At 37.2% G+C, this 14,447-nt stretch overlaps 1 protein-coding gene across 3 annotated transcripts; it reads left to right on the top strand.

Annotated features, from left to right (window-relative positions):
- Window positions 1-6,635: 6,635 nt before the first annotated feature.
- On the top strand, window positions 6,636-10,910 carry LOC126717907 (BTB/POZ domain-containing protein At3g19850). Of its 3 annotated transcripts, XM_050419883.1 has the most exons (4): window positions 6,639-6,888; window positions 6,974-7,079; window positions 7,176-8,116; window positions 10,340-10,910. In XM_050419883.1, the coding sequence occupies exons 1-4, from the start codon at window positions 6,826-6,828 to the stop codon at window positions 10,739-10,741; spliced, it is 1,512 nt and encodes a 503-aa protein (XP_050275840.1). In that variant the 5' UTR covers window positions 6,639-6,825; the 3' UTR covers window positions 10,742-10,910. The 3 variants fall into 3 exon arrangements, with proteins under 3 accessions (XP_050275839.1, XP_050275838.1, XP_050275840.1); XM_050419882.1 differs by having other exon boundaries at window positions 6,636-6,888; window positions 6,977-8,116; XM_050419881.1 differs by having other exon boundaries at window positions 6,638-6,888; window positions 6,974-8,116.
- The last annotated feature ends 3,537 nt before the right edge of the window (window positions 10,911-14,447 follow it).

Raw genomic sequence — 14,447 nt, 5'->3', positions numbered from 1 at the left:
AGACATGAACATGGGGAAAATATTTTAATCAAGAAGGAACCAAACATCCACACTGGAGCACGTGGTTGAGAATCATACATTATGTTATCATATCAACTCAGTAACCAAAACCAAACACCATCATCAATATTCAAGCAAGTGTAACGAGTAAGACACATAGACACCAAACCCATTTCAGAAAAGATTCTCAGATTCAATAATATGCAAAAATCAGAGCAATAAAAAAACACATTGTGACTGCTCAGCATGAAAACAGGAGAGTACAAAAGCAAACACGACACTCCATACCCATTACACAAAGAGATAAGTATAACGAATACAATACCAGACCAAATAGTAACAAAAATATGCAGGAAAAAGAAAATGAGATTGAGAAAGCAAAACCCATACCTTTTCTTGATGATTTGGATAAGAAACGAAGCACCAAAGGGGTTTGAAAAATGGATTCACGAAGTGTTTGGAATGGAAAAACAGTTTAAAGAGAAGATGAACAGTTTACAAAAGTTCGAGGGAAAACTGAAAGAGGTTTAAAAACTGCTCCTGTTTCTGCAAAACACGCGATTTTCGCGACTGGATTAAGTCGCCACACAGTCGCCAGCTCAAGCCGCCAAAGCACTCAAGAACAAAATTTTGAAAAATTTTTCTAAGTGTTTTTCGCGACTGGAAGGTCTACCCGCGAGTGAGTCGCGAGCTGAGCCGCGAAAATCTCTGAGTGAATCTCGCGACTGGACCTTCCACTCGCGAACAAGTCGCCAAAACTGACCAGCGAAGATGCGACTGAGGCTCGCGACTTGACATACCCGCGACTGAGCCGCCAAAACAGGGCAAAACTGGGTTTCTTGAAAAAATTTCAGTTTTTTTTTTTTTTTTTTAACAAAATACTTTCCAAAAACACCTAAAACACTCAAAAATCTTTTTGCGCTTGAATTAACAAAGATTGAGCATGTGAAAACACATTTCATCAAGTACAATCACACAAATGAATATGGCATTTATTAAACATAAACTTGTGTGTTGTGTGTGGATATCAACAATGAAATAGTCCTTAGTCTAATGTGAAGCTTCAATGATCAATTCAACCAAGGCATACACAATTAGCACTAAATCAAGTGATCCATCTCAATTATAGAAATATGTATATATGACCTCCCACAAAACTTGATAACATATCTTGGAGCTTTACATTTGACTCCATAACATTTGATCATTTTGATCTCTTGAGACAATCACCTCTCATTGTGAGAGTGATATTTGATATTTCACTTTAATGAACAAGCCTTTGGCTTTTTGAATAAACATTCTCTTTAATATAAGGTCGCTTACCCTTTTTCCTAGTCGAATACTAGAATGTGCGACAGGCTTTTGCAGCTCAATATCTCTTTTCATTTGGAGATTTACATTTGGTGAGCTCTTCTTAGCAAAAACAAAAATAAAGAGTGGGAAGATATATAGACACAAGTCTATGCAAGTTTCAAGATCAACATAACCATTCACTAATCATTCATGACAAGTTTGAAGATCTATTTACAACAATCACATAGATTTCAAGATTTCTTCCACAGTGATATGAGTGCAAAGAAACAAGCAATGCTCGAAAATGCACAAAGCCATTAGCACAAAGGTACAAGGCAAAACAAGTTTTGAGACAAAACTCAACAACGTCGATCAAGCTTTTTGATTTACTATTTTTTATGTGGTTTTGGATTTTTACACACACAAACCAAAGACATAAAAGTAAGATCAAAACAAAAACAAAACAATGCATATAAAGATATGCATGATGCACAAATGCATGACAATGAAGCATCTAATGCATGAAGGGTCCTACAAAGATCGAAAGAATTAGATCAAGGACCAAAAGAGCAAAAGCTCAACCATAGGAACCCTTCCTCATCCAAACGGAATGATTGTTTGGAATGAGTGTCTCAAGAGAAGCGAGACGAGGGTTGGAAGAATGAGAACCGGAGATGCACATAGTCAAGGAGTTAAGAGCATTAAACATTTTCTTTAACAACATGCTATTTTCACTCAAATCCAGTTTACTCTTTTTAGCACAACTTCCAAAAAGCTCAAGTTTCTCTTTTCTTTTGATTCTCTTAAGAGCTTGAAACTTAGAGCAATGAGGTCTTAGATGACCAAAGGCACCACAATGGTGACAAATAATGTGTTTAGGTCCACTAGGCTTTTTGGGAATGGATCTAGCAACATGGTTTTGTTCCCTCTTCAACTTATGACATTGAGGTCTTATATGACCAATCACACCACAATGGTGGCAAGTTGGAACAAACTTAGATCCATCCAAAGCCTTAGGTTGAGACCAAAACGAAGGCTTTGACTTAACAGCCTTTCTCTCCACCTTTTGATTTCTTTTATGTGGAGGAATGTACACCGATTTGTCCTTTAAGGTAGAACACACACTAGGCACAAAATCGGGTACCACAACATGATTGCAACAAACATTATCATCCTTTTTAACAATAGGTTCAGCAATCAAACACTTGGCATGCATCTTAAGAGATTCATTTTCACATTTAAGATCATCAACAAGTTTGTTAGACAAAACAAGTTTAGCATCCAAGTCCATATTCAAACATTCAAACTCTTTCAGCTTTTCAAGAGAAATTTCAGCAAGTTTTTTATATTTCTCAACCAATTTGTTGGATTCATTGAGCTTAGCAATCAAATCATCTTTTTCACAAAATAACTTGCTCAAATTCTTTTGAAACTTCTTAGCATTTTTCTTGAAGAGTTTGTCAACAACACCCATAGATTCAAATAACATGTCATCACACTTATGAGGATTAACACTCATAGAGGCATTTTCACAAACACGTGGCATGTTACATTCATCACCAACCAAATCATGCAAAGAGTCATACAAAGCACAATCCATGGCAAATAAACACAAGGGGTCAAGGATCACACTTAGGTATTTAAACCACAACAAGTGTACCCGCTCTGATACCAATTGAAAGTTCAAAAACGTGTACAAAAATACTTTTGAACGTTTAGACCCCCAAAAGCCAACTTAACCAACACAAGCAATATGTCAAACAACAAGTGTGCGGAAACTTAACATATGCTATGATATGAAATTGGTTAAACAACTATCTAAGCCATAACAAAATAAACCACAGCAGATAATGTAAAGGCAGAGATAGAAAGGAAGGAAGATGCAAACACAGAGATAACACCCGATGTGTTATCAAAGAGGAAACCGAAGACCTCGGCGAAAAACCTCTCCGCCGCCCTCCAAGCGGTAATCAATCCACTAGAAAATACAGTTGGGATACAAGGACAGAAATAGACACTCCAAGCCTAATCTACCCAATGCACCTAAGCCCTCCAAGCTTCTTGCTCCAACGAGGTTGCGCCGAACCTTTTTCTTTTCTAGCTTCCCGGATTCCGCTACTACACCGTAGCATCAACCAATCAAGATTGGCTCCTTCCTAACTGCTTCCCAGAACTCCAAACGACTGTCTCACAGATATGATAATGGTGAGAACCAGGTTTGGTATAATGCCTCTCAAGGATTTGACAATGGAGAGGAAGAGAGTGAGGGAATTTGATGAGACTCTAAGGTAGAGATTGTGGGTGAAACAATCTGGTTTTTCTTTAGGGTTTCTCTCTCAAAATTCTCTCTGGAAGCTCTCTTTCAATCGTGGGTTAAAAGGGTATTTATACTGGAGTGAAGAGGAATGCGAAACGTCAGGTTTTTCCAAAACAGGGGTGGCTCGCGGCTTGACCTCGCGGCTTGACCAAGTCACGAGATCCAGTCGCGAGTTAACCGTATGGCCAGTTGTCCTGTTTTGTCCTGTAGTGTTCCAGCTAGCATGACTGTTCATCTTCCAGCATGCTTGGCACGTGTGCATCTTCTGGCGGGTTGAACCCGCGAGTCCCAGCCGCGACACTCTGTTTTCTTGCACACTCTTGAGCAAACTTCACTCTATCTCACTCACTACCCTTACATCAATCCCACCTAAATACAGGGTTTCTAAATGCTGAATTACAAGCAAATTTGGCACGGAATAAAGCCAATTAGATGGTTGAATAAATTCAACCTTACAATTATTATTTTCCTAAACCCATTTTTTTACTACCTCACTCTCATATAACATTTTATTATTATTTTCCTTTAACAATGTGTATTTGTTGTTTACTTTACTCACATATGACATGGTTTTTTTCTTCATTAATATATTTTTTTCTTTACTAATATATGACATGTTATATAATTATATTATTTAATGATCATATTAAGAATCTGCATTATTTGATTTTGAATAAATAATTTGATATGGTATAATATAAAAAAAAAAAATCATTTGTTATATATATATATATATATAGTTTTAGCGGTAACCTTGAAATGGTACGTCAAAATTGACTAATATCGAAATGTTTTGTTCCAATAAACAAATTGAAACAATGTCTGAAACGGTATTAAGAACACTGGCCTTGATACCAATTTGGTACCAGAGAAAAAAGGATGGAAAAATGACAATAAATAGGACTCACATGCTAATATAGCAAGCTCACCACCAAGGGAAAAACCAATGAAATACAGAAAATTCACCACCTAGAGAGAATTACCAAGGATACAAGGCTAACAAACTCACCACTAATGGAATTAAGCCAAACAAATACAGAGAATAGAATACAAGAATTTATGTATGATCACTCTCCTAATATCATTTCTCAGTCTAGCCAACTAGCTACATATAGGGTTTGTTTGGTTAGGTATTTTGGGAGCCTAAAAGTGCATTTATAAAATCTAAAACTCCGTTTCACAACAGAAAATCCTCATAACTTTTTTTACAAACGCTCATTTAAACCCAAAACATCGTTTTGCAACAGCTTAAGTAATCGCACCCATAGTGCTTAGAACTTCCCTCTATTCATGGGGGAATTAAATGACGACAAGATTTCCATGACATATAAAGTAAGAATGCAAATAAATGATATAGTATTTCCCACAATCAGCATACTTCAAGATTGACTAATTAAATGCATTAAGACTTGCAAGATTGACTAAATAAATGTTGTAGGATTAGCCTTAATGAGCTTTGACTAGCAACACAAACTATTGATAATAAGGCTGGTATGGACCTCCATGTCCAGATTACAAGATTCCTCCATTTGGGCTTGTAAGACAACAAGGGTAGTTAGACTTGTTGACTCTTTATTGAACATTCCCTTGTCAAGAAATACATGAACTAGTTCTATTGCACAGTAGGGAGAGGGGCAAACTAGTAATTAATAAAAAAACAAATGATAAATATTTTAAATATATATTAAAAATAAGTGAATCAGGTCGGCTTAGGTAGATATGTGAATCTATTGACCCGAATCTGACCCAACCTGAAAAATGGAAACCCGACCCAATCCATCAACCTCTAGAAACTGACCTAACCTGGCGAATTTGGACGGTTTTGTTGGGTAACTTTCCTCTAATTTTTTTAAAGCATACTCGTGGCTTCCTTTTGTGGATGATGCTGAATTTATTTTATTTTATTTAACCCCTGAAATAAAATAAACAGAAGAGTCAGTCAGTTGTAGAGATCTTACTTTGACTGACCAGCGACCATAATAATCTCAAAGAGTAACTAATGCGTGAAGACCTAGATGGCATGGGAACCACAGAACCACAAGTACTCACTAGGTGGATGAACTTGAAGTATATTGATGTCTGAATTGCCAAGGCATCTATTTTATTTTTATACAGGCAACTTAAGCTTGCTTTAAGTCATTGACAAGACTTAATCTAGTCATATAGGAAAAAAACTGGTACATTTAAAATTACAAGAAGATTTTTTAGTTTTGTTTCTACTACAACAAAGCTGAATAGCCGACATGTTGGCTGTTTTTAATTCCAGTGGCACATTGCTTGAACTTGTAGCGGTTAAAGGCCCGTGAGAGCCTACTTGTTGTACTTTTATGTGCTATGCCTTTGCCACTCTTTCTTAAATTATATATTTAAAACGTCAATTTGCTCTGGTTGATTTCCTTCCCCCACGAGAGATTTGATCTCTGTGGGTCCGTTTCTTCACATGTCCCGAAAGTGCTACTCCATGAAAGTCCAAAGCCAATCAGGGAACCTAAGTTGCATATGCGACAAATGGAATAACAACACAGATATACTGAAAGCATTGCTTCTTGACTTGCGGGGCCTGTCAGTCTGTCACCTAGACGAGACAAACCTATATCATCTTTTCTACTTGTTGTACCAACTTGTATTCCCTTAATTGAAGAATGAAATTTTGTGCCTTTTACTCACTAAAAAAAGAAAAGTAATGCTTTGATTGGTTAGAGAAAACAAACAGATACCGACGTGAGTGAGACACAGTGTAAATTATACGGAGTACTACGGATTAAAAACTAATGTGTCATGCACTCACAAAAATGTAAATTCAAATATTCATTTATTAGGATATTAAAGTTCACCGATAATATTTATTGTCAAGTCAGTTTTTAAATATTTTGTAGTAAATTTGTGGTAATTTACAATTTTCTTGGATAAATACCAAAGCACCTCTGACTCAAAAAGGGTGTTTTTTTTTTTTTTTCCTTTTTCTTTTTCTTTTAAAATTTTGCTCCCTAGGGAAGCACCGGCAATGATGCTCTAAATAATCCACACGTGGTTTTGTTTCTGCTGATCATTTTCTACAAAAAAGTATAGCAGGCATTGCCCCACTATATTATTGCACAGTGCATATATAAATGTTCTTTCCTTTCTCTTCTACCAGCACATATCATTCAGCATTTCTCACTGTCCGTGACACAAACATAGTTTTCTTTTCTTGGTTTCCTTAATGCAAATCAGCTATGCCAGAGTTCTATGATTTGCAAATCCACATCAATGGCGAACAAAAATTCTTTCTGAATGAGGTACTCTAAAAGCTTTATCAATAGAATTTTTTTAATTAAAATTTCGAAATATCTTTTTTGAAGTGTCTAAGTTTCATTTGTGCAGAAGATTGTATCAAAATATTCTGCAAGGTTAAAGAAAATGATTGACCAAGAAAAGAGAAGAACCAAGACCAAGAAATTGGGTATTGAAATCGATGACTTCCCAGGAGGTGCAAATGGGTTTGAACTGGTTTGTAGATTTTGTTACAACAATGGTAAAATCTCAATCACAGTTTCAAATGTGTCCCTTTTCTACTGTTGTGCAGTCTTTCTTGGGATGACTGAGAAGGTTTCAACCTGCAATCTCTTGCAACAAACAGAGACCTTTCTAGCGGGAATGTTTTACTGGTCATGGATTGACATACTTGTATGTCTTAAAAGCTGTTTTCCAATCTTTGCACACGCAGATTCATCTGGCCTTGTTCAAAAGCTCATCTCTGCACTACTGGTAAAGATTGCTCAAAATTCAGATACAAACTTCATTACCTCATCTTCTTCATCTTCATCTTCTCCTGAAACTGCATCTGGGTATAGATTCTATTCCTCATCCAAATCTACTCCTGATTTAATCAAGTCATCTTCATCAAGCAAAGCATGGTGGTTTGAAGATTTGGCTGTTTTGCCACCAAATATCATTGAAAAAGTCATTCAGAGTTTAGGGGCTTATGGGCCTGATAACAACAGTTTGATACTCACAAGATTCCTCCTTCATTACCTGAAGACTGCAGCTCAAAGCAAAGCAATTAATCAATTATATTCAAAGTGTGAGTATGGTGGTCTTGCAGATACAGCTATTCATGGTGTTGTCACAGTGGGGAAAGAAGCATTTTCTTGCAGAGGGCTGTTGTGGGTACTAAGAATTGTCTCTGGTTTTGGTCTTAACAAAGACTACAAAGTGGGGTTGGAGAAATTAATTGGTGGAATGCTTGACCAAGCAACATTAGATGACTTGCTGGTCTCTGGCCATGACAGGGCTGTTTATGATGTTAATTTAGTTTTAAGATTGATTAGGGCATTTGTTAATAGTGATGAAATTTCAATCCACAAGATGAAGAAAGTTGGTAGATTGATTGATAAGTATTTGGGTGAGATATCTCCTGATCAGAACCTTAAGATCTCTAAGTTTCTTGGAGTAGCAGAAAGTTTACCAGATTCTGCCAGAGATTGCTTGGATGGGGTCTACAGAGCCATCGATATTTATATTCAGGTGAATATTTTTATAACCTTTTCTTTGTTTCCATTCTTACCAAGTTTTGCCATATCATTGAACACTTTAGGTAGAATATAATACCAAACCATATACAATCAAAGATAAAAATAATATATTACTAAGACAAATTCTTTTGGATGCGCAAGCAGTTCTCTTTCAATATTTCTTAATTCCAATCTGGGTAGAAAGAGTAAAGGATACTGTGTTTGATTCTTTGTCTTCTTATATTCTAAAATAAGACTTCTTTCATTCCATTCCATTTGAGTGCAGCATTCTTATCAGATATGTCAAATAAATATTTAACATTTGACACATCAAACACCAAAAAAACAAGATTTATAGGGTGTTTCAAATGTTAGGGGTGTTTGGTAGAGAAATTTGAAGGTTTTTAATATACATATGGGTAAAAATATGTATAAAAAAATATATACAATATTGTTTAAAATGTTCAAAACTTACTTACAAAAACTCTTAAAAAGTTTTAGATAGAATCGTATTTTAGCATGTTGCAAAATTAAAAAACTATTTTTTATTCTCTCTATTCTCTCTCCTGCCCCTCTTATTTTTTTCTTTTCTCTTTTTTTTCTCTCTTCTCTCACACGTACATTCACAGAGGCTGGCCATCTCTCTTTTCTTTTCTCTTTTCTTTTCTTTTTCTTTATTTCTCCTCTCTTCCCTCTGGGTTGAGATCGTCTTCTCTCTGGGTTGAGATTGGCTTTTTAATTCTTCCCTCTGATATTTTTCTTCCCTCTTCTTTCACACTTGTGGAAAGCTTTTTTTATTTGGGTTTGAGATCGGCGTTTCAAACGGTGTGGGGCTGGGATTGATAGCTTTTGTACTGGTGTCCCTCTCCTGTGCACACCGGTGAAGCCACCACCAGTGGCCGTCGGCCTCTCTCTCTTCTATTTATTTCTCTTTTTCGTTTCTTTTTTTTTTTTTTTTTCTTCTTGTTTGTCTGATGGTGTTTGTGTTTTGGTTTTGGGATGGATTTTGTGGTGGTTTTGATGTCTCAGGTGGTGGGTTCTTATGGTAGTGGTGGAGGGTTGTGGGGGTGATGGCCGGTGGTGGTGGGATGTGTGGGTGATGGACGGTAGTGGTTGATTTGGTTTTTGTTTTTATTTATTTTTTTAATATAACTGGGTTTTTTATTATTTAATGTGGTGTAATATTAAAATGGATGATCATGAGTAGAGTATTATAAAATAACTTGGTAAAATAATAAATTAGATTTTTAATGTATCAAAATAATATTTTTTTATAGAAGAATTAACACTTTTAGAATCATTTCAATTTGAAATAAATGTATTTCACATTATTTATAATTTTAGATGACATGACAAATCTAGTAATTAAAATCTTAATGTGAAATGGACTTTCTCTTTAACTGGAGAGGTTTCCTCGTTGGACTTAAGATAGTAATGGGTATACTATCTTCCATATGCAAGCTACATATACACCCTATTAATTTTTCTCATCTGTTCCGAAAACTAGTTCCATTGTGACAGTCCTACCTGTATCTAACGGATAAGATATGAGTATGCAAACTATTTCTGTGATATTTTTTTCGCTAAACAAATGGTTCTTTACATCATTATCCAATCCACCGAAAGGGGGAGACAAGGGAAGAGAGGTTAAGGAAGTTCCCTCCGGAAAAGGGAAGGGAATGGGGGGATGTATTGGGAATTTGAGAATCAACATTATTCAAAAATCTATGGCCCATATGTTTTGCCATAATGTATTCTTATTTGTGGCTTTCTTTTGGTTTCTCTCTACTTGAAGCCCCGTGTATCCATAGTTGTCCACATTTGCTGCTGCCATCGACAAAATATTAATTTGTCCTAACAAACAACATTTGTAATAAAAAATCTATATTCCCTTTATAATCAAAGTATTTTTAATATTTCAAGAAATGGACAACGAGAATATGACAATCAGTTGATGTTTAGAATATAAAATTGAAAGGTCAAAAAAACATTTTCTCCATTAAGTCCCTGTGATTTCTAGAGGTGAAAACTTGTTCATGTTATTAATTGAATGCAATGCCCATGATTGGTGGTTGATTGTTACATTCCTTTATCTTGACGGCTGCATACAGTTATATCTGTGTCACTCCCACACACATATGTTCCGGCTTCCATACTTAATTCTGACCCAGTGTTTCTATTCTTTTCTAGAATAGTGCTCGCTCTATCTAAACTAACATGGTTTGTGGATATTCAGTCTCACGTAAGTCTTTCAATTGAGGAACGATCAAGATTATGTGGATGCCTTAACTATGAGAAGCTCAGCCTTGCAGTGTGTAAAGAGCTCGCAAAGAATCCTAGAATCCCTCCGAGGATTGCAGTTCAAGCACTCATATCTCAACAATCCAAAGTACCAAAGGAGTTGGATTATTATAACAATCTGAGCACGAGCAGCACTACCCAGATGGTTTTGTACAATGACGCAGAGAATTTCTTGGAAGAGAATGAAGATATGAGACAAAACCTTACAAGGATGCAATGGAGGGTGGTAGAGTTGGAGAAAGAGTGTAGAGAGATGAAGGGTCATATGTCAAAATTGGTTAGGCATAATGTCATGACAATTCCCAGTCACAACAGAACTTTGCCAAGACTTTGTTAAATATCTCTCCTTCACTTTCATATGGATATATGGACATGTGTTTTGACTCTGAAATTAAGATTGTATTTAAGTGTGATTTGTAATTTAAATCGTAATAGAGTGAAGAAAATTACGGCAATCATCAATGGATTTATAATGAATACTTACAAGCATATATTTATGTGTGAAATCCATTGATAATGTGTGATTAATAGAACCATTCGTGCAATTCATGATCCAAGTTTTTAATATCAATTCGCTTATATTATTAGAGCATTAGCATTTGGGGGTGTAAAACCCCCCCCCAAATGGCTATTTTTAAACACCCGAACCCCAAAAAACCTCTACATCGGGTGTCTATAGCTAAAAAAATTTATCCACAAGCTACAACAAGGTTGTATAAGTACAACCTCCTCACTGTAGCAGGTGCTTATCTCTCTCTCTCTCTCTCTCTCTCTCTCTCTCACCTTTCTACCACCATCAAATTGGGTTGCGGGTGAGATCGGGTTGCGATGGTAGTGGTGTAGTAGGTTGTGGTTTCACCTGATCTGATTTTTTTTTTTTTCCCCTTTTTCTGGATAAGGGTTTGTTGACTATTTGTAGCTAGTGGTGGTGGTGATCAATCCTAGCGGTGGTGGCTACTATCATTAAGGTTTTTTTTTTATGGGGTTTGATTTTGGGATGAGTTTTTGTAAGGTTGAATTTTATCAACTATCTTGTTGGCTTTATTCCGTGCCAAATTTACTTGTATTTTAGCAATTAGTAACCTTGTATTTAGGTGGGAATCATGTAAGAGTAGTGTGTGAGAGAGTGTGAAGAAATGCTCAAGATTGTGCAAAGAAGCAAGGACTCACGACTGGATCTCGTGAGTGGCTCACGGCTTGCAAGCCACCAAAAGTTGCACACGTGCCAAGCATGCCAGAAGTTGAAGTGTCATGCCAGCTGGAGCACTACAGGACAAAAAGTAAAGACAGGCCGTTCAGTTACCTCGCGGCTTGAACTCACGACTCGTCAAGTCGCGAGGCCAAGCCGCCAGCTAGCTCTGTTTTGAAAAACTGACTCTTCGCATTCCTCTCTCACCCTAGTATATATACCCCTTATACCCACGAAATGTAGAGAGCTTCTAGAGAGAATTTGAGAGAGAAACCCTAGAGAAAAACAAGATTGACTCATCCATAATCTTCACATAAAGACTCTTCAAATTCCTCTACTCTCACCTTCTCCATTGTGACATCCTTGAGAGGTACATTACCAAAACCTTTTCTCACCATACACATATCTGTGAGAAGACTGTTTAGTGCTTTGGGAAGCAGTTAAGAAGGGGCCAATTTCATATTGGTTGATGCTATGGTTTATAGCGGAATCCGGTAAGCTAAAGAAGAAATAGGTTCGGCGTAACCTCGTTGGAATAGGAGCTTAGAGGGCTTAGGTACACTAGGTAGATTAGGCTTGGAGGGTTTTCTGCTGTCCATGTATCCTAACTACATTCTTTAGCGGATTGTTTACCGCTTGGAGGGTGGCAGAGAGGTTTTACGTTGAGGGCTTCGATTTCCTCTTCGATAACACATCGTTGTGTTGTCCTTGTGTTTGCATCTCTCTTCCCTTAATCTTTGCCATTTAATTTCTGCTATAGATGTGATTTTATTTGGTTTAGATTGTTTATCAATTCTGTATTAAGATTATCTTCGTATTTCGCCCATTAATTGTTTGATATTAAACTTGAATTAGTAATTTGTAAATTGGGGTCTAAACGTTCAAGGTGTTTTATACACTAATTGAACATTCATTTGGTACCAGAGCGAGTTCTCTTATATTGGTTTCATTACCTGAGTGTGATCCTTGACCCCATATTGAGATAGACCGGTCTCAATCCCTAAATGCACCTCCATATTTTGATGGTAACAACTATGCATTTTGGAAGGTACGGATGAGAGCATTTTTATGTTCTATTGATGAATCCATTTGGGATGCTGTTGATATAGGATGGACAAGGCTTGAGGTAGCCAAATCCACTTGGGATAAAGTAGCCCTCGCTGCGTCAAATGCTAATAGCAAAGCACTTAACGCTATTTTTTGTGGCGTGTCTCCAAATGAGTTCCACCGGATTTCTCACATGACCATTGCCAAAGAGGCATGGCAGATATTGGAGACCACGTACGAGGAAACGAAGAAAGTTAAAGACACCAAGCTACAGATGCTGACTACCCGGTTTGAGGAGCTCAGGATGAGCGAGGATGAGTCCTTTGACTCTTTCTATAGTAAGCTAAATGAAGTGGTCATCAGCAAGTTTAACTTGGGAGAAAAAACGGAGGACTCAAAAGTTATACGAAAAATTCCTCGTTCATTGCCAGAGAGCTTCCATGCAAAGGTTACTGCAATTGAGGAGAGCAAGGACCTTAATGAAATCAAAGTCCAAGAGCTGACTGTTTCTCTCCAAACATATGAGCTTTCATTACCAAATCAGAGAAAGAGCAAATCACTTGCTCTTAAGACGATAAATGAAAGGGTAGAAGCTCAAGGTTCATCAGATGAGGATGTAGTCGAAAAGGATGTTGCCTACCTTGCAATGAATTTTCGCAAATTTCTAAAGTTCAAGAACAGTGAGAAATTTGGTGATAAAGGGAAATTCATGAGTTTCAGAAAGGAGAAGAAGGACTTCAAAAGGAGAGAAGGGAAGGAGTCCCAATCTACTCAAGGAGTCACTTGTTTTGAGTGTAATGGACATGGTCATTTCAAAAAGAATGTCCTAATTACTTGAGATCGGAGGGCAAGGCGTATGCCACCACTCTCAGTGACTTAGATTCCTCCACCTTTGATTCGGAGGACAGCTGTGATGAAGAAGGGAATTTCTCAACATTCATGACTATTGCTCATTTTGAGTCTTTGGAGGACTTGAATTTGCTTGTGGAAGAGCTTGGGAAGCATAGTGATGAGGAATCCATGGGAATTGTAGAAGAATTAGATGCTGAAGAAGATGAAGATACAGCTGGTCTTCAAGAGAACTACAACTCACTCCTTGAGAAGTCGAGAGAATATGCAAGGGTGACCAAGGCAGCTGTGAAAAAGATGAAGAAAGCTGAGGAGGACTATAGAAGTCTCCTAGTGAGATATAAGGAGGCCAAGTGTGAGATAGAGACGCTAAATGGCGAGCTAACCGAAGCTTACACCAAGGTGAAATTCCTTGAGCTTGAGGTGGTTCAAGCAAATGCCAAGGTAGAAAGAGTATCCATAAAGAAACTTAATGATGCCCTTTCCTCTCAAAAGACCTTCTCCGAGAAAACCGGATTAGGATACAGCGGAGAAAGTAGTTTAGCTGTGAACATCTCCAAAGAAGTGAAGTTTATAAAGGCCAAAGAGCTAGTTGTAGTTGCCCCTACTGTGGAGAAGGCAAATGTTGAGAAGAAGAAGAATGTAGCTGACCAGCGGGTGTTGAACAAGCTTGTAATCAATCTGTGGTCAGGTCTAAAGCCAGAGCAAAATCTCTTCCATGATCGCAAAGAGGTCCTAAAACAAACCATGTATGTCATCACTGCGGACTTCAAGGACACACCCGACCGAATTGTCATAAGCTGAAAGCATTAAGGAATGCAAGTGATCAGAGGTCAAGAAGACCAAGAAATGACAAGAGAACTTGGGCTGTTGAGTCATCAAGAGATCGAAATGGTGATCCTAGAATGATGGACGTGATGAAGATGATTGGTGCATTCACCAACTGTTTGGAAAGCTT

This window comes from Quercus robur, chromosome 3 (assembly GCF_932294415.1).
Source record: "Quercus robur chromosome 3, dhQueRobu3.1, whole genome shotgun sequence".
Lineage (NCBI taxonomy): Eukaryota > Viridiplantae > Streptophyta > Magnoliopsida > Fagales > Fagaceae > Quercus > Quercus robur.
Note: the sequence above shows the minus strand (reverse complement) of the source record. Positions and strands in the feature narration are given on the sequence as shown.